Below are 25,846 nucleotides of genomic sequence, written 5' to 3' on the forward strand. Positions count from 1 at the left end.
AAATGAAAGTGTATAAAAGTAATTACAATATAATGTACTGTTGCCCTGCATTGCTACAACTGGTGTGTTTGCCTCTGAAAGACTACTATAGTTTATATAAGTAAGCTGCTGTGTAGCCATGGGGGCAGCCATTCAAAGAAGAAAAGGCACAGGTTACTCAGCAGATAACAAACCGCCATTATATGGGGCTAATCTACTAGTTATCTGCTATGTAACCAGTGCCTTTTCTCCTTTTTTCCAGCTTGAATGGCTGCCCCCATGGCTACACAGCAGCTTATTTATATAGCTTGTGTATATATATATATGTAGCTTTTCTGTAGCAAAAACACAATTTTTTGATGTTACTGTTCCTTTAAAGCTGCCTATACATGGGAAGGTCTGCTTGTTTGGCTAGGTCTTAGCCACATAGCTGGTGGGACAAATTGACTCATCTGATGTGAGAATGTGTCACCTTACCCAGTTAATATTCGAATATGGGGTATATTTTGGTTTCTATGGGCTGCAGAGTTAGCAGCCAAAGGGAAGAAACTGCATGAAATTCCCATCTCTTGCTGTGAACCGTGTACACAAGTGAATCAAGCATGCTACAACTGTGAATGTAAAAACATGCTCTTAAATATAGGAGCAACTTGCATTTTGACATAATTGTTTGATTCACTAACATTTTTCAGGGAATTAAAAAAAAAGTGCCACAGTGAAATATTTCCAAAATATCTGTAAACTGTTGAAAAATTATTGCTGAATTCTGTAAATAATACGCATGAAGGAAACTGCAAATGCTAAAGGCAGAAATGAAAACCACAATATACTTAGAGGATTCTGTGTTTCACTGCAAATATATTATTTATATACAGCTCTTAAAGAGCAAAATTTATAACCTTTTTTTTTTTTTTTCCTTTTTTTCCATAAAATTACCCCAGCCCTTCCCACAAAATTATAATGCCTTTTGCTGTAATTTTCCTACAGCACGATGTATCTTTTCATATTACATACAAGTTCAGAAACTGAGAATATTACATGCAAAACGTTTTCTTGAACGCTAATTGCATTTTCAGAACAAATACTGAAATGTTTGTCAGTCTGTAAAATTGTTGATGAATTTGTAACAGAAATTTACAATTAAAATACAAGTGTAGGGAAATAGGCTCCCCCTAGAAATTTAAGTGCAGGGTCTGTAAGGGTCAATCGTCATCTGATGAATCTGAGTCTTCAGAAGATGATGATGATGAAGAGGGACTGTTTGATCCTGATGAAGGATCTGCTTTTTCAGAACCCTCATCTGTGCTGTTTTCATTTTGGGAGCAGAGCTCCTTCCCAGGTTTTTCTTCCTGACTGGGTACAGGCAGTTCTGCAGTGACGTCTGTGTTCTGAGCCCGACAGTTTTCATTACTAGCATTTTGTACATCATATAGGTTGGACTGTGGCACAGCTGGGATATGGAGATTAAGGCCTGGAGTGAGAAGCATCCCTGGGTAGATAATGTTGGGCAACAGCAATGGGTTTAGTGCTAATGAGCCTGCCGTTACTGCCATTCCTGTTGAAGTGGAAGGAGGGCTGGTGTTCTGGTTTGCTTTATCATCGGATGGAGACACTGTCCTTTCTTTGTTTCCATCTCCTTCCTTCAAGCCGCTTGTGCAATTCTTTTCTTTTCCATCTGTGCTGAGTTCTGAAGACTTATTTAGCAGGTGACCCATACCCAGGAGACTGGGTAATCCAGCCATACTAGAAAGGAGCATGGGTAACATTGCTGTCAGGTTCTTTGAATCGCCTCCAGATGCTGAAAGGCCAGCAGGTAATCCTATCAAGCCAGCTGTTAACTGCAGAGATTGCAAGCTTTGAAAGTTCTGCTGTAGGGCCTGGTAGCTAGAGAGATCCACACCTGGTATTAAACTGTTGCCAAGCAGCTGGTTTACACTATCAGAGTTAGCCACAGTGGTGGCTACAGCTGCCTTTGCGGTTTCACTCTTGGGCCTCCTTCCTCTTCTGCTCACCTCCTCTCTTACTACTGGTCCAGTCAAAATACGGTCAAACATGCTATCAGGAAGAAAACCCTAAAACAAAGAAACGAGAAAAAAAAAATAGAAAAATAAACAACCTTTACAAGGGCTTGTACAAAAGGGGAAAAGTTTTCTAAAACTTGTACTTAAATAAAGTTTAAAAATATTGAAATACAGATTTTGTTTACTTTAGTCTCTTTAGAACTTTTATATATCAATTATTGCCAGCATGTTTAAAATAAAATGTAACATTTGGGAGGTTAAAAAAAATCTGAAAACATACAACAAAAGTCAAAACAGATGGAACACAACCAAGCTACTTACTGTAATGTTTTACTACAGAAAGAAACACATGATAGTCTATGGAGGGGTATTTTCAAGAATTTAAACTTGAAGCTACAACACAACTTTGGCGGCAGGGAAAATATTTCATTTTGCAAATTTATATTTGCAAAGTAAAAACTGGCGTTATATTAGTGCACAATAAACACTCAGAGGCATGCTCATGCAAACCCCCATTTCCAAATTTTTGTGCATAATTCGCATTTTATTGCTTTTTGAAAAAAAAGGAAAGATTGGCACAGCAGTGCAAAATTTTGACGTTTAGGGAACAAGATGAGCAAAATAACCATCTGAAAAAAAAAGGCAATTTTTTTTTTTTAACATGGGAATTTTTATATTTGCACAGAATATGCTAATTCACTAGGTACTATGGTGACACATTGGTTGCATTGATTTGAATGCTGCATTGCTGCCTCATTTACTTTTTCTGTAATATGTGTAATAAGCTGCCATTTTAGCTTAGCTCCCCTTCTGCAGCTCTGGCTGCTGGTAGCTCAGATTACACAGCACAGATGGGAGGGGGAGCAAGAGATGACAGGAGGGGAAAGAGGAGCAGACTTATGCCGTGCCCTGAAGGATTTTTCTGAGAGCAGGAAGTCTGACACAGAAGAACAAAAAAATCCTGTGTTTCTTCAATGCAGCTATTCTGTAAGTGATTATGGCTGTATTTACATAGACCTTTCTGATAAAGCTTAGTTTTTACCTTTCCTTCTCATCTAAAAACCCTGTAAAATGCACTATTAAAAGAAACTATCACACAAAAAAGCATACATGTCAAACCAAATCCTAGATCTGGGGCACCCATACTTGCAGAGGATTCAGCATGTCCTTGGAATAGATTTGCATTATTGACATACAGTCAGATGAAAAGCACAACAATGTATGTATGTAATATACTGAAATGACCTGAGATTGAAAACTATAATCAATGATTATTACGTAAGTTAGAAGAGGGATGTACTCACAGACTGTTTGACAACATCTCCCCATTCAGGAGCAACCCCATATTCAGGGTTTTCCTTCAAGAATTTGCATAGATCCTTCAGAGGTGGAGCAAAGGCACCACCCACCTAAAGATGAAAACACGACTTTAGTGAAATATATAAATAACATTATCGGTGTCATTACTGAAAAGCAGATCTACCACCTTCTTGTTATTTTTTACGTTAATATACTCTAAATTCTGCAAATATTAAAAATACATATTGATGTAAATCAGCTAAAATACCTATTTACAACATCATATATACAAAATCTGGTTACATAAAAATAAGTCAATCAATAACAGTGCCTTGATCAACAATTTGTAATGTAAAGGGATACTATTCTCCGGTATAATGGCTCAAAGTGTATAATGTATCAAATTTTATGTGACAGTTCTCTAATAATGCATATTCTGTTTTCACTGCTTCAAATGTTTGTAAGTGATTACCCGGAATTGCAAATTAATGTAGGTATAGTTGGGTGCTTCATCGTCCAGGGGAGAGGAGAATTCCTGCCAGGTGATGAAGTTCCCTATGTGACAGTACCCTAAAGGCATTACATATGCTAGCATACCTCTAGTGCAGTGCTGTCCAACCTCTGGGGTACAGAGGGCCGGAATTTTTCTGGCCTACGTGGTGGAGGGCCGAAGCCAGTTTTGATCACTCCCCTTTTTAATACCGCACTCACTTCAAACTACACCCATGTTATCACAAGAGCTTTTAAGACCATACCAACATTAATGGTGGTAGCACAGCTCACTGTAGGGATATCAACCATCATTCATATGTGAAAGAATTATATTATGTCATATTAAGCCACACCCTTAAATCCATATGGCTCCTCCTCTCCAAATGCTAATAAACTTCCAAAACAAACCCCTGCCAGGTTCACCTCCCACAGGCAGCATAGGGCAGGCGGAGTATGGCACACAGACAGGGTAGGGCAGGCAGAGTATAGCACACAGAGGCAGCATATGGCAGGCAGAGTATGGCACACACAGGTAGCATAGGGCAGGCATAGTATGTCACACAGGCAGGGTAGGGCAGGCAGAGTATGGCACACACGGGCAGCATAGGGCAGGCAGTGTATGGCACATACAGGCAGCATAGGGCAGGGAGAGTATGGCACACAAAGGCAGGGTAAGGCAAACAGAGTGTGCCATACTCTGCCTGCCCTACCCTGCCTGTGTGTGCCATACTCTCCCTGCCCTACCCTGCCTGTGTGCCATACTATGCCGGGCCCCTTGGACCCCAGTATGGGACTGGTATATATCTGCTGATTGCATACTGTGAGCCACTTCACTGATCAAAACTTTCAAAAGTACAAGAAATTGTCTGCATTCAATTAGTAGTTTAAAATAATGCCTTAAGCCTTTGTAATATAGGATTTATCAGAAGGTATAGATTAAGGGATAATTTGTTGTAGAGTTACCAGCAGCAAGTGGATGCTAGGGTATTGCCAATTTGCTTGAAATCTATAAAGCAACAATGTTATATATCTAACTATTAATGGCTGTTGGCTGGAGAAAGTTCACGAGAGACTAGAAAATGTGAAAGTAAACAAAGATCCAGGACTGGGTGGTAATCTTCCCTGGGCAGTAAAAGAGCTCTGTGATTGCCACACCACTTTACTTGAAGGGGACCTGTCACACACACATAAAAAGCTGTATAATAAAAGCCCTTTTCAAATTGAACATGAAACCCAAATTCTTTTTTTTTTTTATTAAACATTAACAGTTATAAACTCATTAAATAAAATCTCAGCTGTCAATCATTTATTGCCCTGCCTCTATAAGCAAAGCGGGCAATTTTCATTCTGCACTTCCTAGGTGTCCCTGCAAGCCTCACATTCCCCCTCACAAAATGGGGCTTGCTTGGTTGCTTGCTGTGATTATTACACTAAAATAAGAAAATAATCTATACTAGCTTGTTATTAATTAGTATAAACGTATGCTCATTAAGTATTCCATCGTATACAAAATCTAGAATTTTGTGCTTAAAGCTTTAAAAAATGACATTTATTAATTCATTAAAAAGTAATTAATTGAAATACTAAAGGATTTCATTAAAAACAATGTACCACAGGATTCACTCTAACTAGTATCCTAAATGTAGAGATAACTGGTCAACTCATTTCACTGAGGGGATAATCCTGTGTAAAGTGCGCATGTGCCAAATTCATATATTTACACTTTTACAGAAGCGAGGCATTAACAATCTCCAGTTGTAAAGTAAAAACCTTCTTTTAACAAGTTGTAATAACTAGCCACAAGATCGCTTAGCAAAGTGTACAGCCAGCCCCAGCCCCAATTCGCTGCCCATACTGCTTGCTAGCCCTACCCCCAGGCTGTTTACACCAGCAAACAATCATGGATTAATGCGCTTAATTAATGCACTTAATGTCATAGTGGAAGATCGCTATCAGATATAATGAAAAGGCGGCTATACTAAGGCCGTGTGAGAGCAGAAGAGACACTGATGTGATTTATGCTATGCAGCTTTCCCACCAGTTAGACACACGCCCTACGTGTTTCGTCACGTTCTCACGTGACTTCATCAGGACCTATCAATGGTCTGTTCACTTCGGTCTTACGATATACATACACCCTACCCTTATTTGACCGTTTTCATTTTTAATATTTTTAATATCTGTAGAGTAGCAACCTCTCAGATAAAAGTGCAAAACGTTATAATAGTTCTACTTACTGCTGCCCTGCAGACATAGCATAGTATCAGTTATAAATTTAACCCAATAAGGAGCAGAATCCATCCCCACATTTGTAAAGTGTAAAGGAGAGCAAGGAAAAGCTTTGAAAATAATAGATCAAAGGATCAGAATACAGCCCTATACATATGGTGAATCAATTCATTGAGGTAAAAGAAGATAAAGTAAATGTGCAGAAAAACCTAATTGAAAGCAACATATTTCATTTAAACATCAATATATGCAGGTCTGTACATATTTTTTATTTATATATACAGATCTATATATTCACTGTATATTACAATTATGATAGACTGATTTCAAGACATCAAAACTCTCATAACTTACATGCTAATTTTTTTTATATAAAAGGGGTATAAGTAAAGCCCTTGTTCAGGCCCAGTGGAGATCTAGTTTTCAGTCGTTATCTCCACTGGCATTGCTTTCTTAGGAATAATTGATGAATGCCACCTTTTTGTCACACTTAATTTTATCTTTTCGATACCAAAGAAGAAATGTTGTGCCTTTATTCAAAGAGGATGTCGCTCTCAGCCTAAATCTATAAGGCTGTTTGTTTGACATCAGAGGTAGAAAGTGGGAGTTGGTAATTAGGGATAAAATACTTGAATACACATACAAATCACAGTACTAGGAGTTTGTGCCAACATGGTTTTATGTGCAAAAGATGTTTCCATTAAAATTTACTATCTTATCACAGAGATGTCACTGCAGAGAAGTTAAGTAGTCAGTTAAGAAATAGCTTTCTTTTCCATCATTGTCCCTGACGTATAGCAAGAGAAATAATTAACCTATATATTTCCAATCTAAACTAGTTGTTGGTGCAAAATACTATTTGAAATTTAGTATGTATTCAGTACCTTCCTTGCATTCCTCCTGTTGATAAGCTGCACACGCTCTTCTCCTGTAAGACTGTTGACATCCAGTTTGCTGGGATTTCGGCAACGGTGGCGCTTTTGCTTTGGTCTCCCATCGTGGAACTGGACTCTCTAAAAAGAGACAAAGTTTTTGCAACAGCACTGATCACAATCTGACATTCAAAGTGAAAGGCAGACAAGGTGCCTTAACTGCAAAACTGAGCAGTACAAAGTTACAGAATTTAACACTTTTAACTAATTACCCCACTGTTAGTTTGCTATTATAGTTCATGGTTAATTAAGACAGTGTATTCATTAATACACTAAGGCTATGCTTATTTCACCTGTTGCATTACAGGAAATTAGTCTCAAATAGATTTACAGGAAACTTGTCAGACTGCTGTCTGTGATCATACAGATTATGTCTTCTCTACAACTATATATATAGTCTGCACAATGCAAGTCCTGAGGTCATACAGACACTAGGGTTTTTTTTACAGCTGTGCAATTGCCATGGTTTTCCCCCATAATTCAGTTCTTTTTCTCCGTAATTCCATCAATGTTGTGCTCCTCAGGTGTGCATATGTCATCAAAATGAAAAGTTTTTTTAAAAATCTTGTTGGGGTAATTTCCAGTGTTTAGCATGAGAGTGACATGTAAGCCCAATTCTGCAGGGTTTTTGGGCTCATCCGAACCCCGTATACTTTGTGAAAGATTCGAACAAATATCAAAAAGTATCAAAATCTGCCTCTAATCTAATGCTAGGCTACGGAATCAATGGCTCCTACTGCAAAAATCTGGTTTAAAAACAAATTATTGCATAATTTGATATCTGCATAGAACCTTTGGTGGATATAAGGTAATACCATGGAGCATTTATTGAAAATATGCTCAGGCAGGCATAAACAAATAGCAAATCTATTTATTATCTATTTTGCACAAATGAAGCAAGCATTCTTGTTATCCTGTCTTCAACATAACATTTTACATTTTTATGGTTAAAGGGATACCGTCATGATTTTTTATGATATACTTTTTATATCTAAATTACACTGTTTACATAGCAAATAATTCACTATGCCATTTAAAATGTTATTCTTGAACCAACAAATGTATTTATTTTTTTAATTCTAATATTGGTGTGTAGGCAGCCAACTCATTGCATTGTGCCTAAAGCTGGCCACAAACAACAATAGTATCGTACGAAACCTAGGTTCGTGCAATATTCGGTGAGTATATGGCAGATTGGTGAGTCGACCAATATCACAAAAGCTTCGGATATCGATCGTCTCGTTGATTGGGCAGGTCAAAAGATTCTGATTGGGCACCCAAACAAAATCTGCGTTTAGGGGTGAATCATCACATGGAGGTAGAATCCCTATTGTTTCAACTGAACGTCAATGGAGGGAATGAACGTTCTTTCCTGAGACCAATGGTCGCAGGGAAGATTGGTATTGCTAGGTGTATGGCCACCTTAAGTCTGAGCTTGCAGTAGGAGCCAGCGCTACAAACTAGAACTGCTTTCAGGTAACGTATTGTTTCTCCTACTCCCATGTAACTGGAGGAGTCCCAAGCTGGACTCGTATATCTTACTATTGAGTGTTATTCTGATATCTACTGGGAGCTGTTTTCTTGCTACCTTCCCATTGTTCTGCTGATTGGAGGGGGTTGATATCACTCCAACTTGCAGCTCAGCAGTAAAGTGTGACTGAAGTTTATCAGAACACAGGCCACATGGCTGTGGCACCCTGGGAAATGAAGAATATGGCTAGCCCCATGTGAAATTTCAAAATTAAATACAAAAAAAAACTGTGTTTTTAAAAACAGATTTCAATGCAGGATTCTGCTCTATTAACGGAGGCATTTTGAAAAAAAGTTGTTTTGCCATGACAGTATTCCGTTAACAAATACACCATTTTTTTCACACTTCAAAACTACATTTATATATATATATATATATATATATATACATATATATATACACATTTTTGCTAGTCATGTTCGATTACCATGCTCAACAGACTATGAAAACATAGAAGTTTACAGAAAATACTTTACATGATTACCTTTATATATTAATGTTAGCTGCTAAATTGCTTGTCTTGGTAAAGTATAGGTCATAGATGATGAAAACAGCATTTTCAGGTCATACAAATGTAACAATTATTATCTGTGCCTGTGTCAACAATCTACTGATTCGAAAACTGCAAAAGGAAAAGATTTATCTAAACATGTTTTACTAAGTTACGTCAGCAGCTTTTCCATGCAAATATAGATTGCTGTGTGAGTATACAGTAAGGTATTCTTTCAAACTAACAGCAAGTATATACTACTTAAATAACAAAGTGTGCAAGGCTCACTGGAATAAATGCACCAAGATCCTCAACGTAGCCAGGATGCTCTTTCAACCAGTTTTCAAGATCCTTTCTCTTAGGTGCATCATCTCCTGCCAGCCTTGTGCCATCTTTCAAATTAATAACAGGTACAGGGTTGTCTGCATCCTGCACCCATTGAACTTTTGTAGAGGAGAGAGCCTGGGAACAAGGTGCAGGCTGAGGAAAAGTGGATGCCAGGACTTCACTGACCTTAATAAAAAAGACACACCAAGTTACTATGCAACATATAAATACCCAGTTAACATTAAAGCATTTGCTATGTTTTTTGTAAAGAAGTGTATTTACCACCAGAGGAACCACCTCGAAGAGCAGTATTTTATTTTAGCCAACTTTACTCACATGATTAAGCATTTTATTCTGGTTCGTAAAAAGATGATCAACTCCCTCCACATTCTTTCGTCTACCTCGTCTCTTCTTGTTGACTGGCTGAGTCCCTGGTAATGCTCCATTAGTATAAACTGCTGACGAGGTACATAAAGTACCTAATAAAATAAGATAGGCATAAATATTTCAATACACTGTTCAGTGAAGTTAAAGGACAAGGAAAGCCAATGTTTTACCACAGTCATTTAAAAGACATGTGAGTGGTCCAGGATAACAGCTTCTATTGTATTAACTCAGGAGAATGGGTGAAAAGAAAGAGAAAACATGAATTTATTAGTTCCAGGGAATAAGGACACCAGCATAAAGTTAGTAACACTGGTTGTGGGGCTGCTGTATATAATAAAATGGTGGTAAAACATTTCCTTGTCCTTTAAGACATTTTTATTTAACTGTATAGATGGTGAAAACTAGAAATCTAGGGAGAAAACAAATATTAAAGAATCTGTTCTATTTGCAATTAATAGTTTCAAGAAGCCTTTTGCGGAGTATAACCAAAGTCCAAAACTGTTCAAGATGGGTGGTTCTTGTGTGTAGGGTGGTACCTCCTATGCCAAACCCTTCAGAAAGAGATCTCTACCTCAGCAGTATTTAAATAAAAACACAGGCACTTAAGATCACAGATTAAATCATATGTTGAAAATAGTCTGGAGTTAAATTGCAAAATCTTTCATTAAAGTAACTTAAAGTGCTTAGTACTCACATCATCTTGTGCATCTCTCTGGAAGATGTGTATATTCTTATACTGCTATCGATACAAATCTAAAAGAGGCCCTGACTGGGATTCAAAACAGGCCCTGGCGTTTCAACAACACAGAGGCCCACCCAGTGTAAGAAACTGCTCATCTACAACACTGCTGTGTATGGGGGAGTTGTATTGATTACAGAGCCAGTTGTTCAAGCAACTTATATATCAAAGGGTTTTCCTGTGAATGATATATATATATATATATATATATATATATATATATATAGTGTCAGGATGCTTGCAGACACATGAGTTTGAGTTGATATTCCCTTTAAGATGAATGAGCAAAGATCATAAAAGACAGGCACGATAATAATGCATTTCTCTTACCTGATGCTGTAGAAGATTTTGGAAAGTTCACAAGGCTTGATTCAGATGCATTTTGAAGGTCTTGCAACCGTGCTAAATACTGCTGCTGTCCTAATCCTTCCTCACAATCCAGTGGCCGCTTCTGAGGAACTCCTTGCTTCTGGAAAGTCAATTTTAAACCTCCTTCCTAGGATGACCATATAATTATGTTACATGGGGAAATATTAGTAAAGGACCACAATCTAGATGTTGTAATAAAGATACAGGCAATGATCTTTAAGCTTTAATCTTAAGCAAGTCATTGCTTTGCCAAGTAAAATTTTAAGTACCGTATATACTCGAGTATAAGCCGATCCGAATATAAGCCGAGGTACCTAATTTTACTTAAGAAAACTGGAAAAACGTATTGACTTGAGTATAAGCCTAGGGTTTTGTGCGCAATGGATGCCAGACACATCCGTTGCCAGATGCCAGGTTTTATTGAATGTTTCCTAAAGATTTGTGGAGGATTTTATTAACTTCCTTTACCAGCAGCACTGTTTATGTTATACCTAGGGATATATTTCTTTAAACCACAGAGCCAACATTGATTTGCAGTTCCTAGTGAATAGATAGTGGCACTCGTCCACCCCCCCCCAATTCGGAGCAACACTTTCACTATTTCCCAGATTTTGTTGTCAGCCTTTTTACAGAGCGACGTTCTGCCAGACCTCCCTCATACATTATATATTTGTATCTCAAATAGCTCTCTTCAGCATCACTTAAAACTTCCTGCATTTTGAAAACAACTTAGCATCCGTCCCCCTGTCAGACTGTACCTACAGACTGTACCGCGTTCACTGATCAGCAGCACCAACGCCATGGGGGCGGGTTTGCACGCACATCACTTCACTCCTCCGTCTAAGTATTCTGGCATCCTTTCCCCCGTCAGACTGCGCTTACAGATCAGCAGCTCCAACTTTGATTTACAGGTCCATAGAGACTAGATAGCGGCATTGCGTCATTTCTCTGTGCGTGCACGTGAGCGCATCGCGTCACTCCTCCGTGTGTGCTGAATACTTAGACGGAGGAGTGAAGTGATGGACGGACGAGTGCCGCTATCTATTCTCTATGGACCTGTAAAACAAAGTTCGCGCTGTTGATCTGTAAGCGCAGTACAGTCTGACGGGGGGAAGGATGCCGGAATACTTAAACGGAGTAGTGAAGCGATGCGCGTGCACACACCCCCCCCCCCGGATGGACGGACGAACGAACGAGTGCCGCTATGTATTCTCTATGGACCTGTAAATCAACGTTGACGCTGCTGATCTGTAAGCGCGGTACAGTCTGACAGGGGGGAAGGATGCCGGACACTTGATTTCAAATCAATATACTCGAGTATAAGCCGAGGGGGACTTTTTCAGCATATTTTTGGTGTCGAAAAACTCGGCTTATACTCGAGTATATACGGTATATTAATTTTTCCTGGAATTTATTATTTCTTCTAAAATAGGACATTACTGTCTAATGCCTAGCAGGGTGCACTGAATACCTAGAATAAAGCTGATAAATAAAAATATATGTTCATAACAAAACTAATATTGTTTTCTAGGTGCTATTGTTAAAGCATTGAAACCTTCACATTGCTGTGAAAATGCAATAATCTCTGTTTGTAGGATAACAAGGGATGACTAAATCAGAGGTGGTAAACAATTACTGGCAATTGATGTTTCTATCTGCAGCACTGTCACTAATTAATTTTCGCAAATCTAAAATTAACATTTATCAATTATGTTAAAGTACAAGTGCAGTGGAACAGTTTTATGGAGTATTTACAACCCTTTTAAGGTTTTTTCTAACAAAACAATGTAATGTAAAATATAGAATTTTATTTTCAGTGCTTTGAAATAAAACTATAACAGAACTAAATGTCACTGTGGATTTGTTATTTAGGAACATCAAATAAGTGGTCGAAGGTCTGAATACTTTTGCAAGGACACTAACAAGAAGGTTTAAATTTATTTCAATCCTATCATGATTGCTGATTTGAGCATAACAAATATTTATGGAACCCAATATTTGTCTTGATGCTTTGCCACAGTAATACAATGAGTAATACAATGAGAAAGAACAGCAGTTTTTATACGTAGTTAGGTTTGCATCTATTTACATACGCATATATCTTAGGATCCTTCCAGATTCTGCAGTGAGGAACTGTATTTGTTTGACCAGTCGTTGTGTTACTATTTGAAAATTATTCATTTGAATAGGATTACTGTGTGCATGTTACAGAGCTCAGAAATTTAGCATGACTCACACTTTAGCATTTCCAGAAACTGGATTTCCATTATCAACCTTTCAGTGGTGCCCTTTTTTAAAGATTTTGTTTGAAGCTAAATCTTTTTTTAATATATGCTTTCATTTTAAGACTTTCCAAAATGCCCTAAATATCAAGTCTAACTTTAGCAAGCAAAAAGGTTCTCTCTGCAAAGCACGTGGAAATGTTGATTTAATCAGATCCTTCTGAGCATGCTAAATATTTGCAACAGCCAATGCAGTAGAAAAAAACCCCCACAAGGATGTAAAACATCTTCATACAAGAGCAGAAACATGACTGTGGGAAGCATTTATGGTCTAGCAGAAATCTTAACAAGGCATTGGGTTTTAAACATATCTTTCTATATATTGAGAAAGAGAGAAACAGAAAGTCAGTTTCCACCTGATAAAACATAACTATATAATGCTAGGGGGTTATAAAAAGAGAAAGAGAGCAGGCAGCCAGCTGGAAATATGAGCATGCTGCACACAGCAATCAGGTCCCAGGGCAAGAAAATAAATAAACATACGTCATTGATTTTCACTGTAAACTCCTTTTCTGGTACATGCTTCTTCACCTTTGACATCTGTAAATGGTCAGGCTCTTCCTTGACTGAAAGACATGACGGGGCTTGTTGACCAGCCTCACTGTATTCAGTGGCAGCACCAGGGCTATCAAGTAGCTTTGTGGCATAGAAAGAGGCCACACTAGTGGCTTCATAATTTCTTCTAGTTGTTGGCCACTTTCCTTTCAATACTGCCTGGCAAATGCTATCCAACCTGTTTATCATCACACGGTCCTATGTAAAATAAAATGCTTATTTGAGTGTACAAGTTCACAACAGTCAAGCAATTCTGCCCACAGACAATATTAGTGGGCAGTGCCGGGCCAAGCTGGCTGGGCGCCCTAGGCAACCTGGTCGACTTGGCCCATCTAACATTTTTCTTTGATCTCTTGCAGACAACAGGAGATACGTAAGGATACAATTGAACAGCATCACAGATAGATTAGTAGGTTTGTTGTAGAAGTCATTGAAAGTTTTCCAAAAGGTATTCTGCCTACAAGAATGTCATTTATTACTTTTTTTTCTAATTTTGTTATTGTAAGTTTGCTATCACAGTTGCACACATATATGAATATAAAGTAGTGAGCAGATCTTCTGCCACAGTTTAATTTGCAATCAACACTTTGTCAAGTGGCTGTACAGTGGGTAATTGCACAGTATTCTGTGCAATTACTTAATTACAATTAGGGATGCACTAAACCCAGTTTTTTGGGTTTGGCCGAACCCTAAATCCATGTTAAGGGATTCGCCAAATACTGGACTGAATCCTAATTAGTATTCTTTCTGTACAGTGATTCAAATGATGGAAAAGCTTTATCGAGAAAACCATAGGTTCTAACAATTCTGGATAATAGATCCCATACCTGTATGCAACCAAAAAGTATTTTAATAATTGTGTGGATGCTGAAATTTATTATGGTAAATATGGAATTTGGTCTTGTTTATATCATTACCTTTGGCCAGTGAGCACCTGCAAGCATGTAACCTCCTGGCAAGAAACAACTGGAATTGGGAGTTCCGTTGTCCATCTGGAAGCTATCCTGAGTTTCATCCTGTAAGGTGCTCACAGAAGCTACACTTTCTTCATCATAGGTTTTGACATGAGGCACACTTTCTGCTTAGTAAAGAAAAAACATGTATAGTTATTATAGTACATGGGAAATTTCAGAGCTTTCTTAATTGATGTGCAAACAGCAGCAAATGTTCTTGGCCTTGCAGGTTTGTTTAAGCTGCTGTCAAAACACAAGATTCAGGTCCAGTAAGGCCATAATTAATGAGCAATTTTAATATAATCTTGGTAGAATAAGTCAATTTACCAATGTTTTGAGTCTTTAAAATGAATTAGATGTGGGGCCCAGTAACATCTTATCAAGAGTTATGCATTTTATCTTAATCTATATTTTACATTCAAAATTATGTTCTAGAGAATGACATTATAAATAGTAAGCACCTTGGCTTTATGAGGGACAGATCATATCAAACAAATATAGCTTTTTTATGATTAAGTAGGAAATTTGTCTACTTGGAATTTATGAAACCTTTTGATGCAGTGCTTTATAAATATCTTAACTAATGATTATGTAAGGGGGGTAGTTAAAAATGGTACATTATTTTGTTTGCAGTCAAATAGGACACATGGATCTGTATTTGACCAACTTTTATTTAATTTGGTTATGACATGGATAAATGTATTGTTAGCAATGTATTAGTACAAGTATAGGGTCCGTTACCAGGAAAACGGTTATCCAAAAGTTACAAATTACGGAAAGGCCATCACTCGTAGACTCCATTTTAAACAAATGATCCTAATTTTTAGAAATTATTTTCCTTTTCTCTGTAGTATTAAAAAACTACCTTGTACTTGATCCAAACTAAGATATAATTCATCCTTATTGGATGGAAAACAATTCTATTGGGTTTATTTAACGTTTAAATGCTTTTTTAGTAAATTTAAAGCATGGAGATCCAAACTACGAAAAGATCTCTTATCTGAAAGACCCCAGGTCCCGAGAATTCTGGATAACAGATCCCCATACCTGTACTTGCAAATGACAATTAAATCCAACAAAGATTTGTCATCCTTACAGGACAAACTGTATCTGGGCAGCTAAAAGTTAGAGGAGAGATACATTTAAAAATATGCAAGCCAATTATACCCTTGGGACTTAATTAGGCAAATACTTTATGGAGAAGGACCTAATGCAAGTAACTATTGCCCTTTTGCAGTAAAAAATGTTTCCCTACTAAGGCAAATTACACAGCCTAGAGAGGCTGCAGGTGTGTTTTTTGCATTCTTTAGCAGTTTAACTAGCAGTTAAACAGGATTCATTTGGACATTATCTTATAAGTAAATGGTAACTGCAAAGTCTGATTTTGTCTTGGTGCCTGCCATAGTTAAATACAGCAATACATAACATAAATGAGATTTCAGAAAAAAAGAACAGAAAAATCCATACATAATTGACTGACATTACCATGTATTTTCATTACCTCAACCTCTAACTTTAATTACAGGTAAATTATTTTTTTATACATTTTGTTGAGGTCCAAATAAAAGGAGGAATAGTTGTCTGACATTTGCAAATGACAATTTGCAACTTTGCTCAAGAAACAGTTCCTACATGCAGGCCATAAAGCAATAGCATGCAATGAAAGCTACATTGTGGCACTTCAATAAACCCTAGTTTATCCCTCCAAAGAACTATATGCAGGTCGACTAAGATCTTTGCTGACTATAAACTTCTATAAGATATACATGGATGGATCATTTAAGATCTTTTTATGCGTATTTCGGCTACATGTGCCTGCACCGGAGCGCGTATCTCTTTCATTACAGTGCAGGCGCAGGTAGGAGGAAATTAGCCTTAGACATCCCCTGTTGAAAACCAAGCAATTGTTATATAAGGGAATGTTATTTTTACTTTCAACAAGGACATTAAACAGTTCCCCCACACACCCTAAGTGTAATGTATAACAAAAATTAAGACAAATTGCAAGGTTTTGCAGAATAGCAACACATAGGGGCACGTATACAAAAATTCATTTTTTCCTGGTCTTTCAAGTCACTCGACATTTTATAAATTCGAATTAAACTCGATCACTGCTGTATTTATAAAATGTCACAATAACGCTTGAATCATTCAAACGAAAATTTAGATTTTACATTAGAAGATTTGCGTTTAAATGGACATCTGTTTTCATGAATCCTCTTATTTTACCCAAACAAAAATTGCTCCAGCAGCCATTTTAGAAGCATTGGCACTCTTGGAAAACAATAATGTGTTTAAGTTTCACTTTAAACTGGGTGAAACTGAAAACAATGAGGAGATTAAGTTCCCCTTGAACTGGGTGAAACTGAAAATAATGAGTGGATTAATTTATCCTTGAAGGACAGGCTGTCACTGACTATTCTATTTGCAAGCAACGAATCCAAACCCGCACTCCCTCAGCCCTCCAACGAAAACTCACCGCTCGGTGCACAATGCTAGAGAGGGATCGGCACCCTCCCCACAGATTCCAAACAAGCAAATAGCAACGGCACTCAAGAGCTACATACGGGCCTTGCCCTTAAAAAATCCTTTATTGCGGAAATGCAACGTTTCGAGGCTAGGACAGCCCCTTTGTCAAGCATGACATTTACAAAGGGGCTGTCCTAGCCTCGAAACGTTGCATTTCCGCAATAAAGGATTTTTTAAGGGCAAGGCCCGTATGTAGCTCTTGAGTGCCGTTGCTATTTGCTTGTACTGACTATTCTATTCCCTTACTATTGCAAATAACGCAATTTTTTATAATATTAAAGTTAATTAATGTTTAGATAATTTGTAACAGACTTAAGATATGAAGGTATTATAAGATATATAAGATATTAAGATATGAATTACAGAAAGATCCCATATCCACAAAACACCAGGACTCATGTATTGCATAGTTGATAAATCCCATACCTGTACCACTTTTAATTGCTTCCTGAAACAGATTTTTGGAGTTCTACAAATCACTTGGAGATCTACAGTGTAACTTTTACTTTTACCTACCACTTTTCTGTGCATCTCCATCATCACTATCCTCAGAGGATGATGTCGAAGAGGAAGAGGAGGAGGAAGACGAAGAGGTTGATGAGGAACAAGAGGAAGAGGACGAAGAGGAAGAACTGGATCCTGAGTGAGAACAGGACGAGGAGGATGTAGATGATGATGAAGATCTGGATGAGCATGAAGATCTGTTGGAGTCAGAGTCAGAATCTGAACTAGATGCCGACTCATGTTTGCTTATCCTTTGTTTCTTGGAAGTTAAATTAGGGGTAAGGGGCTCTGTCCTTGCTGCTACCATACGTCTATTGGTCTCTATTTTAACAACTGCTTTCTGCTCTTTAGCATGGAATACTGGACCAATAGTTGGATTTAAAGACTCAATTTTTCTCCTTGCTTTAAGTCGTTCTGAAGATGCAGATTCTTCCTCTGATGTTAGGATATCCTCTTTAAGTGCTTCTTCTTTAACTCTTATGTCATCATTAGTGAACCCTTTTACATCTTGGACCTTTGAATGGGAATGCAGTGGGAATGCAGTAATTGACAAATGGTTGGGTATAGCTAAAAGAGGGGTAGACGAGGTCCCTTTGCTCTGGCTGTAGTTCTTCTGGGTCACCATAAAGGATAGCTCAGGATCCCGCAGAATGTGATAATCTGTCCTGCTCACTCCATGCTTAGCAGCACCAATAAGCAAATCCCTGTCATGGGTTCCACACTCCCACCACACAGGAAGGTCTGGGTTTGGTTGGCAGAGCTTTAGCCGCTCGAAAAGCTGAGGGTGACGCAGAGCCTGCTCACGCACCTTTCTCAGGAGCTCAATACGGTACAAAGTTCTAGAGGCTCTCTCTTCTGTTATTGGCTGGATTGAAATGGAAGAGTCTACAAACTCTTGAAAAAACAGAGATGAATATTTAGTTAATGTTAGGTCTAGTAAATAAATGCAGCCATTAATATACAATGAAATAATTAAGAATACATAAAAATAATGGGTTGTCACACATTCACAAACACTGCAACAGGTTAACAAACACACCACACACCTCGCCCACTCTGGAAGGTATATGAAGGCACAATTTTCCCAGGGAGACAATATATGCATTGCTGTAACATAATTTACACAGCTATTGATCACTGAATGCTATAGATGTCTCAAAGATTATTAAAGGGCTACCCTATACTTTATAGCTTAGCGTTCTGTCATTTAAAATCCAAATAATTTTCCTAACTGGGTATTTTCTGGGTATTTTGTTGCTGATAAGGGAATTTTGTATTACTTACTGTTAAATCCTTTTCTCTCGGGATGTCTGTGGGACACAAGGACCATGGGGTTATAGCATCTACCACCAAAAGGCAGGATATTGAAGATGCTCCTCCTCCCTGCTGCTATATATTAATTAAAGAACTGTATCTAATGTAACCTTACCAATGAAAAACAGGACCATAGGAATTGCTTCCAAGGTGGGTAGCCCTGTGTGCCACAGACATAAGAGAAAAGGATTTAATGGTAAGTAATACAACATTCCCTTTTCTCTTACAGGTGTCTGTGGGACACAGGGACCATGGGGACATACTAAGTTTGGAGTGCCACCTCCTTGGGATTGGATGGGTGGGGGGCCGAAATTAGATACTGTGATGTCCTGGTTGATATGAATATGTTTTAGATCTATAACAGGACGGTGTGACCTGTCCTTTTTGGGGACAATGAACAGGTTCGAGTAGAACCCCTGAAACCTGTCTGAATTGGACACTGGAGTAATGACATTTTCATGGACAAGGTTTTCTAAAACTGATTTTTCTGAGATAGGAAGTCAGATACCCTAACAAGTTTACAAAAAAGGAGACAAGAAATCCTGTGTTTCTTTTGACAGAGAACTCAGTGCAGTTTTTCTGCGAGTGCTTATGGCTGTATTTAAATAGACCTTTCTGATAAAGCTAACTTAGTTTTTACCTTTTTCTTCTCCTTTAATAAATCTGCATTGACCAGTTTGTTTAGAGACAATGGGCATCTATAGTCCTTAGAAAAAAATCTCACTCTACATTGGTGTACAGTTCAGCTTTGTTGCTATGTGCCCAGAAATATGGTGTAAAGAACATGGCACCACAATACAGTGGTGTGGGGGGGGGGAGCAGATCTATATTATATATATATATATATTAAACTAGTTACTCACCATCTCTAGAAGGTAACCGGCAGACTCTGCGGCACATTGCTATAAAGGCATAGAGATATTTCTCTAAACTTTCATCTGTCTTTTTGTGCAATCTAGCCATAGCACGAAATTTTGTCCAGTCAAATTGCCCCCTCCCTGGATCAAACACCACTCCAAATGTAGAAACTACACGGTAAAAGTCTGCCTCTTCTCTTCGTGTCCATCTGTAACCAAAGCAGGTATATAATTTCATTAGTAAAAACTTTACAAAAACATTCTTGTGATATTAAAAGTAACTTCCATATCCATCTGGGAACATGGCCAAACACGGCAGGATACAGCAATAAAACTACCTGCCTGAAATATATGTAGTGACTGTCTGTATCTAACAATTATAATTACAAAAGCAAATATAATACATAATCCTGTTGTGCATTGTTATGTTCATATATACATGTTATGCAATAGAAGATTTTAAACATATAGTAGCACTAACCTTTGCTGCCTTTCAATTTTAGCTGCCATTTTTGGATTCAGTGTAGCCTCCTCATTTGGAGCATGAGTTGCAGCAGCCTGAACAGGGAATACAGGTGTGACTAACTGGACCTGCTTACATTTGGAGGTACGCTGAAAGGCTGTTACAAGGCGGCGAAGGCGAGTTGTCAGTGCTGACTGTGTAGGCCAGTAAACTTTGTCTCCGTCCATAATCTGCCCATCTGTGAAGATATAGAAAAGTATTTAACATGTAAAATACACCTGAATATTTTGATATTTTTTTGAACTGAAAGTCAATGAAAATTTCCTTCAGCAAAAAAAAAAAAAAAAAAAGCAATTTAAGGTGTATTTTACAAAAGAAATTTAGCTTCTGCCTAACTTTTTTCCCCACCGAATCAAATTTATTTTACACTGCTTTTCACACCATTTTTCTCCCATAAATAATTGTATACAACATGGTAAATAAACCCCTTAGGACGAGGTCACACGAAGCATAGATCCGCTTCTCTCAGCCCTGTGTTTTTTCATCAGGTTGAGAAGCGGATCCACTTTTCTATGCTGCCCATGTGCCTGCAGTGAAAACCATAGAATCTGCCACACGCAGCGGAGCAGAGCGCAGGTCCGCCTGTAAAAGAAAAGCATTTAAACTGTCCATGAAAATTGAGTTGGCAAAAGAAAGCAAATGCAAAACTTTAGGCTACACTTGTATCCACAATTGCTTTGACTCTTCTACGTAAGCATTATTAGCAATACTAGCCACCAGCTGCAGTTTTAACAGTGTCTACAAGGTAATTAAGAGGTGGCCATGCACAGGGGGTCTAGTTAGAACAGGATCAATGGCTTGGCAATAAACTAAAGCAAGGCCAAACAGGGTACCTGCAGCAGATGGAAATGCCATGCTGTATGCAAAACAAATTAATTCATTAATGACCAAGTAAGGCTGATTAAGATAAAGATAAATGGATTTAAGGGTCCACAAATTGTTCAGAGACACTGGCAAGGCAGCGATGTTCCAAAATAATACCCCACTGAATATTGCACTGCAGCCATAGTTGCAAATTATACAGCTTACCCCCTGACCAATTAAAATTGAAAAAACAAAAGAAAAGCTGATTTGCCTTATTCTACTCTTTTCTGTATAGGTCGTGAACAGCAGTGGACAAAGGCTGATTTTCGCTGCTAGCTTAAGATTTTGGGCACCTGTCACTGCTCCATGAGCAGCCTGTTGTGAACTTGTGCTTTGCTAGTACAACAAGTGGTAAGGAGCAGTGAAAGGTGGATGAGAATTTTGGCCATCACTGTTCTTGGAATATCAGGGGCCTAAAATAACATAAGAAGGGATAACATGCTGCTGCTTAGCTGTTAGGTGATAGAAAATAAAGTGTATAAAGTGAGTCTGTCTCTCAGCTCAGGTAACTGATAGCAGTGAAAGCAGCACAGAGCATGTGCTAATAATCTGTAGAAGAAAAGATGTGGAGCTATTCAAAGGCACAAATTGAACTGCTAAAGGGATATGATTGACTAGGGCTGACACAGGTCCCCAAAATATCATGTGTAACATTTCTATCCTACTTAACTATCTAATGCAGGTAAGCATTTAATTATTGTAGATTAGATCAGCATTTATATTCTAACCTCCATCAGCTATGATAAGATCTCCAGGAGAAGCATCATCATCCTGTGGAGAAAAAAAACAAGCATCAGCAAAAACAGACATTAAAGGTGATGTAAAGGCAAAAAAATCAATTGCTTCTCCAGGGAACAGTGAACTGAGATGTACAGAATGTCTAACTATAGTATATTGCAAATATGGAGAAGCAGTAGATGCAATTTTTTTTTGCCTTACCCTTTGATTGACATTCAATCCATATACCATAATTCTAAAACACAGCAGAAATTAGTTTTATAATATTTTACAAATTCAAGGCTACAGTAAAAAGCCCAGTTTTATTTGTAACCCTAGCACAGAGGTTCACAAATTCTGCAGCTGCCATATGGAGTTGGCCTGGCACAGCAGTGACTGATGGGCTCTGGGTGAAGGTCACTTAGGGGGCAATTTGCTAAATGTACTTGCTGTCCTAGACATTCTTTATATATGTACCTACCTAATGGTAAACCCTCAAAGAGGTATGTAAAGCCTGAAAAGTTTGATGGCATATACACAAAGGTTCTTCCCCTCTGCGGCAAATTAGAGAGGCTTCAGATGGGGTTTTTTGCCTTCCTCTGGATCAACTAGTAGTTAGGCAGGTTATATATAGGCATTATGGTTGAACTTGATGGACGTATGTCTTTTTTCAACCCAACTTACTATGTTACTATGTTCTTGTTCTTATATTCTTTTATTAACTGTGATGCAGAAACACATTTTAGGTGGATGGGGTATGACACATTATAAAAATATTTACCTTCATATCATCCTTAAAGAGGGTGGGAGCTGGTTTATATTCTGGATCTTCAACATCGCTATCAGAAATAAAATAGGGAAAAATTAAACATAATCTATAGGTGTAAAGCTTAAAGGGGTTGTTCACCTTCGAGTTAACTTTTAGTATGATGTAGATAGTAATAATTTGCAATTGGTCTTCATTTTTTATTATTTGTTTTTTTCTTTTTTTTTTAATGATTTCAGTTTTTGTTCAGCAGCTCTCCCATTTGGAGTTTCAGCAGCTCTCCCATTTGGAGTTTCAGCAGCTCTCCCATTTGGAGTTTCAGCAGCTCTCCCATTTGGAGTTTCAGCAGCTCTCCCATTTGGAGTTTCAGCAGCTATTTGGTTGCTAGGATCCAAACTATCCTCACAGCCCGGGTGTGGTTTGAATGACAGAATGATATATAAATAGGAGAGGACTTGAATAGAAAAATAAGTACTAAAAGTAGCAATAACATTTAAACTGTAGTTCCACAAAATAATAGATTTTTAGCTGCGGGGGTCAGTGACCTGTTTGAAAGCTGCAAATATTTAGAAGAAGGCGGTAAATAATACAAAAATTATTAATAATAAATAATGAAGACTAAATGAAAAGTTGTTTAGAATTGGCTATTTTATAACATACTAAAAGTTAACTTGAAGCTGAACCACCCCTTTACAGTATTCAGAGTCCATTATTTCCTATTACTACCATGGAGAACTGCAGCAATCAAAATGATTAAAAATGCATTTCGATGATTCCCATAGTGAGGGTACGGAAAAGCTCAGTCAAAGGCCCTGTTGGCAGAGCTATGTAAGGGATAAGGTTTGTGTGTGTTGGCAAAGTTTAAGCAGACAATGAGCACACTCTGTGTGTATTGAAACGTAGTTAGAGATGTAGAATTTTGCTGGTCCTTTTATTTAGTTGCCCAGGGCACCCAGGTGGGTAGTGGACTAATAACTGGGACCCAATAAGTAGGCCCATATGGGGCTCCGTGATTTCTGATTTTATTCTTGGGCACACAAGCAGTGACAGACGACCACTGCTTAAAAAATGCTCACTTTGGAATTTTACTGAAAGTTACCTGTCACTTTCACAGTATGCCATAGGCAAAAAAGATTCCAATACAGGTATCAGACCCCTTATCCGGAAACCCGTTATCCAGAAAGCTCCGAATTACGGAATGCCCGTCTCCCATAGACTCCATTTTAATCAAATAATTCAGAATTTTAAAACTAATTTCCTTTTTCTATGTAGAAATAAAACAGAACCTTGTAATTGATTCCAACTAAGATATAATTAATCCTTATTGGATGCAAAACAATCCTATTGGGTTTAATTAATGTTTTATTGATTTCTTAGTAGACTTAAGGTATTGAGTTCCAAATTACGGAAAGACCCCTTATCCGGAATACCCTTGGTCCCGAGCATTCTGGATAATGGGTCCTATACCTGTACTTTGTTGTGCCTATGAAAAGCAGTGATTTAGGAAATTTTAACCTCTGCTGTTCTTGGTAAGAGGTAAGGCAATCAAAATGCCCCAAATGTCATAGGCCTAAGTGTTCTACCCCAGGCAGTGTTCCTTACCTAGTTGCCTATGTACTTCAATGCTATAGGATATTTTTTTTTTAATTATGTTCATTTTAAAGACAATAACCCTATCCTTGGTTCATCTTACCCATCAATAAAATCATTAGCCCTTTGCTCTGCAGCCACAGCTTTCTCATCTGGTTTGCCGGCGCGCTCCAGGAAGCAAAGAGCTGGGTCTGCTCGGATAGTGTTGTACTTCTCATAACCTAAGAAAGATGCATTTGCCTCAGTACAGCTTAAAAATATGGCACAATTAATTTATCTCTACAATATTAAAATATGTTTTGTATTTTACCCACAAAAATAAAAAAACAAGCCATTTATCTACAAAAGAAATTACTTCCTAAATATTATTATAACCTTTACATTGTATACTCGTGAGCCTATTTTTTATCTGATCCTATTTTTGTTCTGAAAACCTTGTTTGTTAAATTATTGTAAGACCCCAGTTTGATATAAATTAAATGTAAAGGCTGCATAACTTTCTGGTACTATATAAATACATGATGATGATATTCTAACTAATGCATGATATGCCTAAACTGTGAGATCTGTAGGCCTAAAAGTTTTTTTTATTTTAAGCATGTTCTTGAGGTATATCAGGTGGCAAATAATACATGTATCTGCCTAAGTTCCTATTTTTAAGCAGCATTTTGTCAAAAGCATGATATACCTAAAGAAGTGATGGTAAAACACATCTAGTGAGATTTCTGCTTAAATGACGCATAAATGGTATAGATTTTAATATGGAGAATTACTATAAAACACACCTAGTAATAAGAAATATGACATATAATCTACCCGACTCATCCTGGCCACTGTCTCTTCCAGCTCTTGCCATCAGGGAAGAGATATAGAGCATTTAAAGCCAGAACTAATCGTCTGAGAGACAGCTTTTATCCAAGAGCAATTATGGCTTTAAATATGTAACAGTAGACTGATATTATCTTTTACTATGCCACTGCTTTGAGTTGTTGCTTGCTTCTTTTAAATCTTGTTGTTTACTTTGTGACAATGACAATAAAAATATATTCTATTCTATTCTACATACACAAATTTGTTTTCTGACATAATTACAGTTTGAGAAGTATTAAAATGCTCTAGAATTATACCGGAAAAGGCAAACAAAGAATAGTATGTTGGAAAAATTTGTAGTAATTTAGTAGTAGCCAAATTACCCATGACCAGCACATTTTGTCAGTATGTCAGGTTCAAAAATAAACTGGCCAAAAAGCAAATTGGATGGTGATCCCATTAGTGTTCTGACAACAAGTTGGCTTTACACATTTGAGTTAAGCCAATTAACACTTTATGCACGTATGACAGGGTGAGTAGTAGATATTCACAATGCAGCAGAAACAGCTCAGTTACATGCTATGCTTAACTAACTCCTCTGAACTGAATACACATATATGCAAACTTTACAAATTTAATTAGATTTTACTGAAAAACATATCCTACATTGCAACTTTGTTCTCTGTGATATTATTTTAAAGCACTAAGACCCAAATACATTTCAATGTGTTCATGTTTTGAAAAAACTATATACTCGAGTATAAGCCGATCCGAGTATAAGCCGAGG

The 25,846-nt window shown here is 37.6% G+C and overlaps 1 protein-coding gene across 8 annotated transcripts in view; it reads right to left on the reverse strand.

The window, feature by feature from the left end:
* Window positions 1-290: 290 nt before the first annotated feature.
* The window catches only part of chd9 (chromodomain helicase DNA binding protein 9), a 144,555-nt gene continuing 118,999 nt past the window's right edge, over window positions 291-25,846 (reverse strand). For 4 of the 8 annotated variants that reach the window (XM_031900162.1, XM_031900161.1, XM_031900159.1 and 1 more), the window contains 14 exons: window positions 24,353-24,470; window positions 22,675-22,732; window positions 21,905-21,947; window positions 20,271-20,490; window positions 19,796-19,998; window positions 17,631-18,512; window positions 14,550-14,713; window positions 13,561-13,830; window positions 10,757-10,922; window positions 9,637-9,779; window positions 9,262-9,486; window positions 6,905-7,033; window positions 3,305-3,409; window positions 291-2,051 (listed from right to left, as the gene is read on the reverse strand). In XM_031900162.1, the coding sequence (XP_031756022.1) occupies window positions 1,182-2,051; window positions 3,305-3,409; window positions 6,905-7,033; window positions 9,262-9,486; window positions 9,637-9,779; window positions 10,757-10,922; window positions 13,561-13,830; window positions 14,550-14,713; window positions 17,631-18,512; window positions 19,796-19,998; window positions 20,271-20,490; window positions 21,905-21,947; window positions 22,675-22,732; window positions 24,353-24,470 (3,596 nt within the window). In that variant the 3' untranslated portion in view covers window positions 291-1,181. The remainder of the gene's footprint in view (window positions 2,052-3,304; window positions 3,410-6,904; window positions 7,034-9,261; window positions 9,487-9,636; window positions 9,780-10,756; window positions 10,923-13,560; window positions 13,831-14,549; window positions 14,714-17,630; window positions 18,513-19,795; window positions 19,999-20,270; window positions 20,491-21,904; window positions 21,948-22,674; window positions 22,733-24,352; window positions 24,471-25,846) is intronic. The other 4 variants (XM_031900163.1, XM_031900160.1, XM_031900158.1 and 1 more) reach the window with 3 other exon arrangements.

The sequence above is a fragment of the Xenopus tropicalis genome, chromosome 4 (assembly GCF_000004195.4).
Source record: "Xenopus tropicalis strain Nigerian chromosome 4, UCB_Xtro_10.0, whole genome shotgun sequence".
NCBI classification, from domain to species: Eukaryota; Metazoa; Chordata; class Amphibia; order Anura; family Pipidae; genus Xenopus; species Xenopus tropicalis.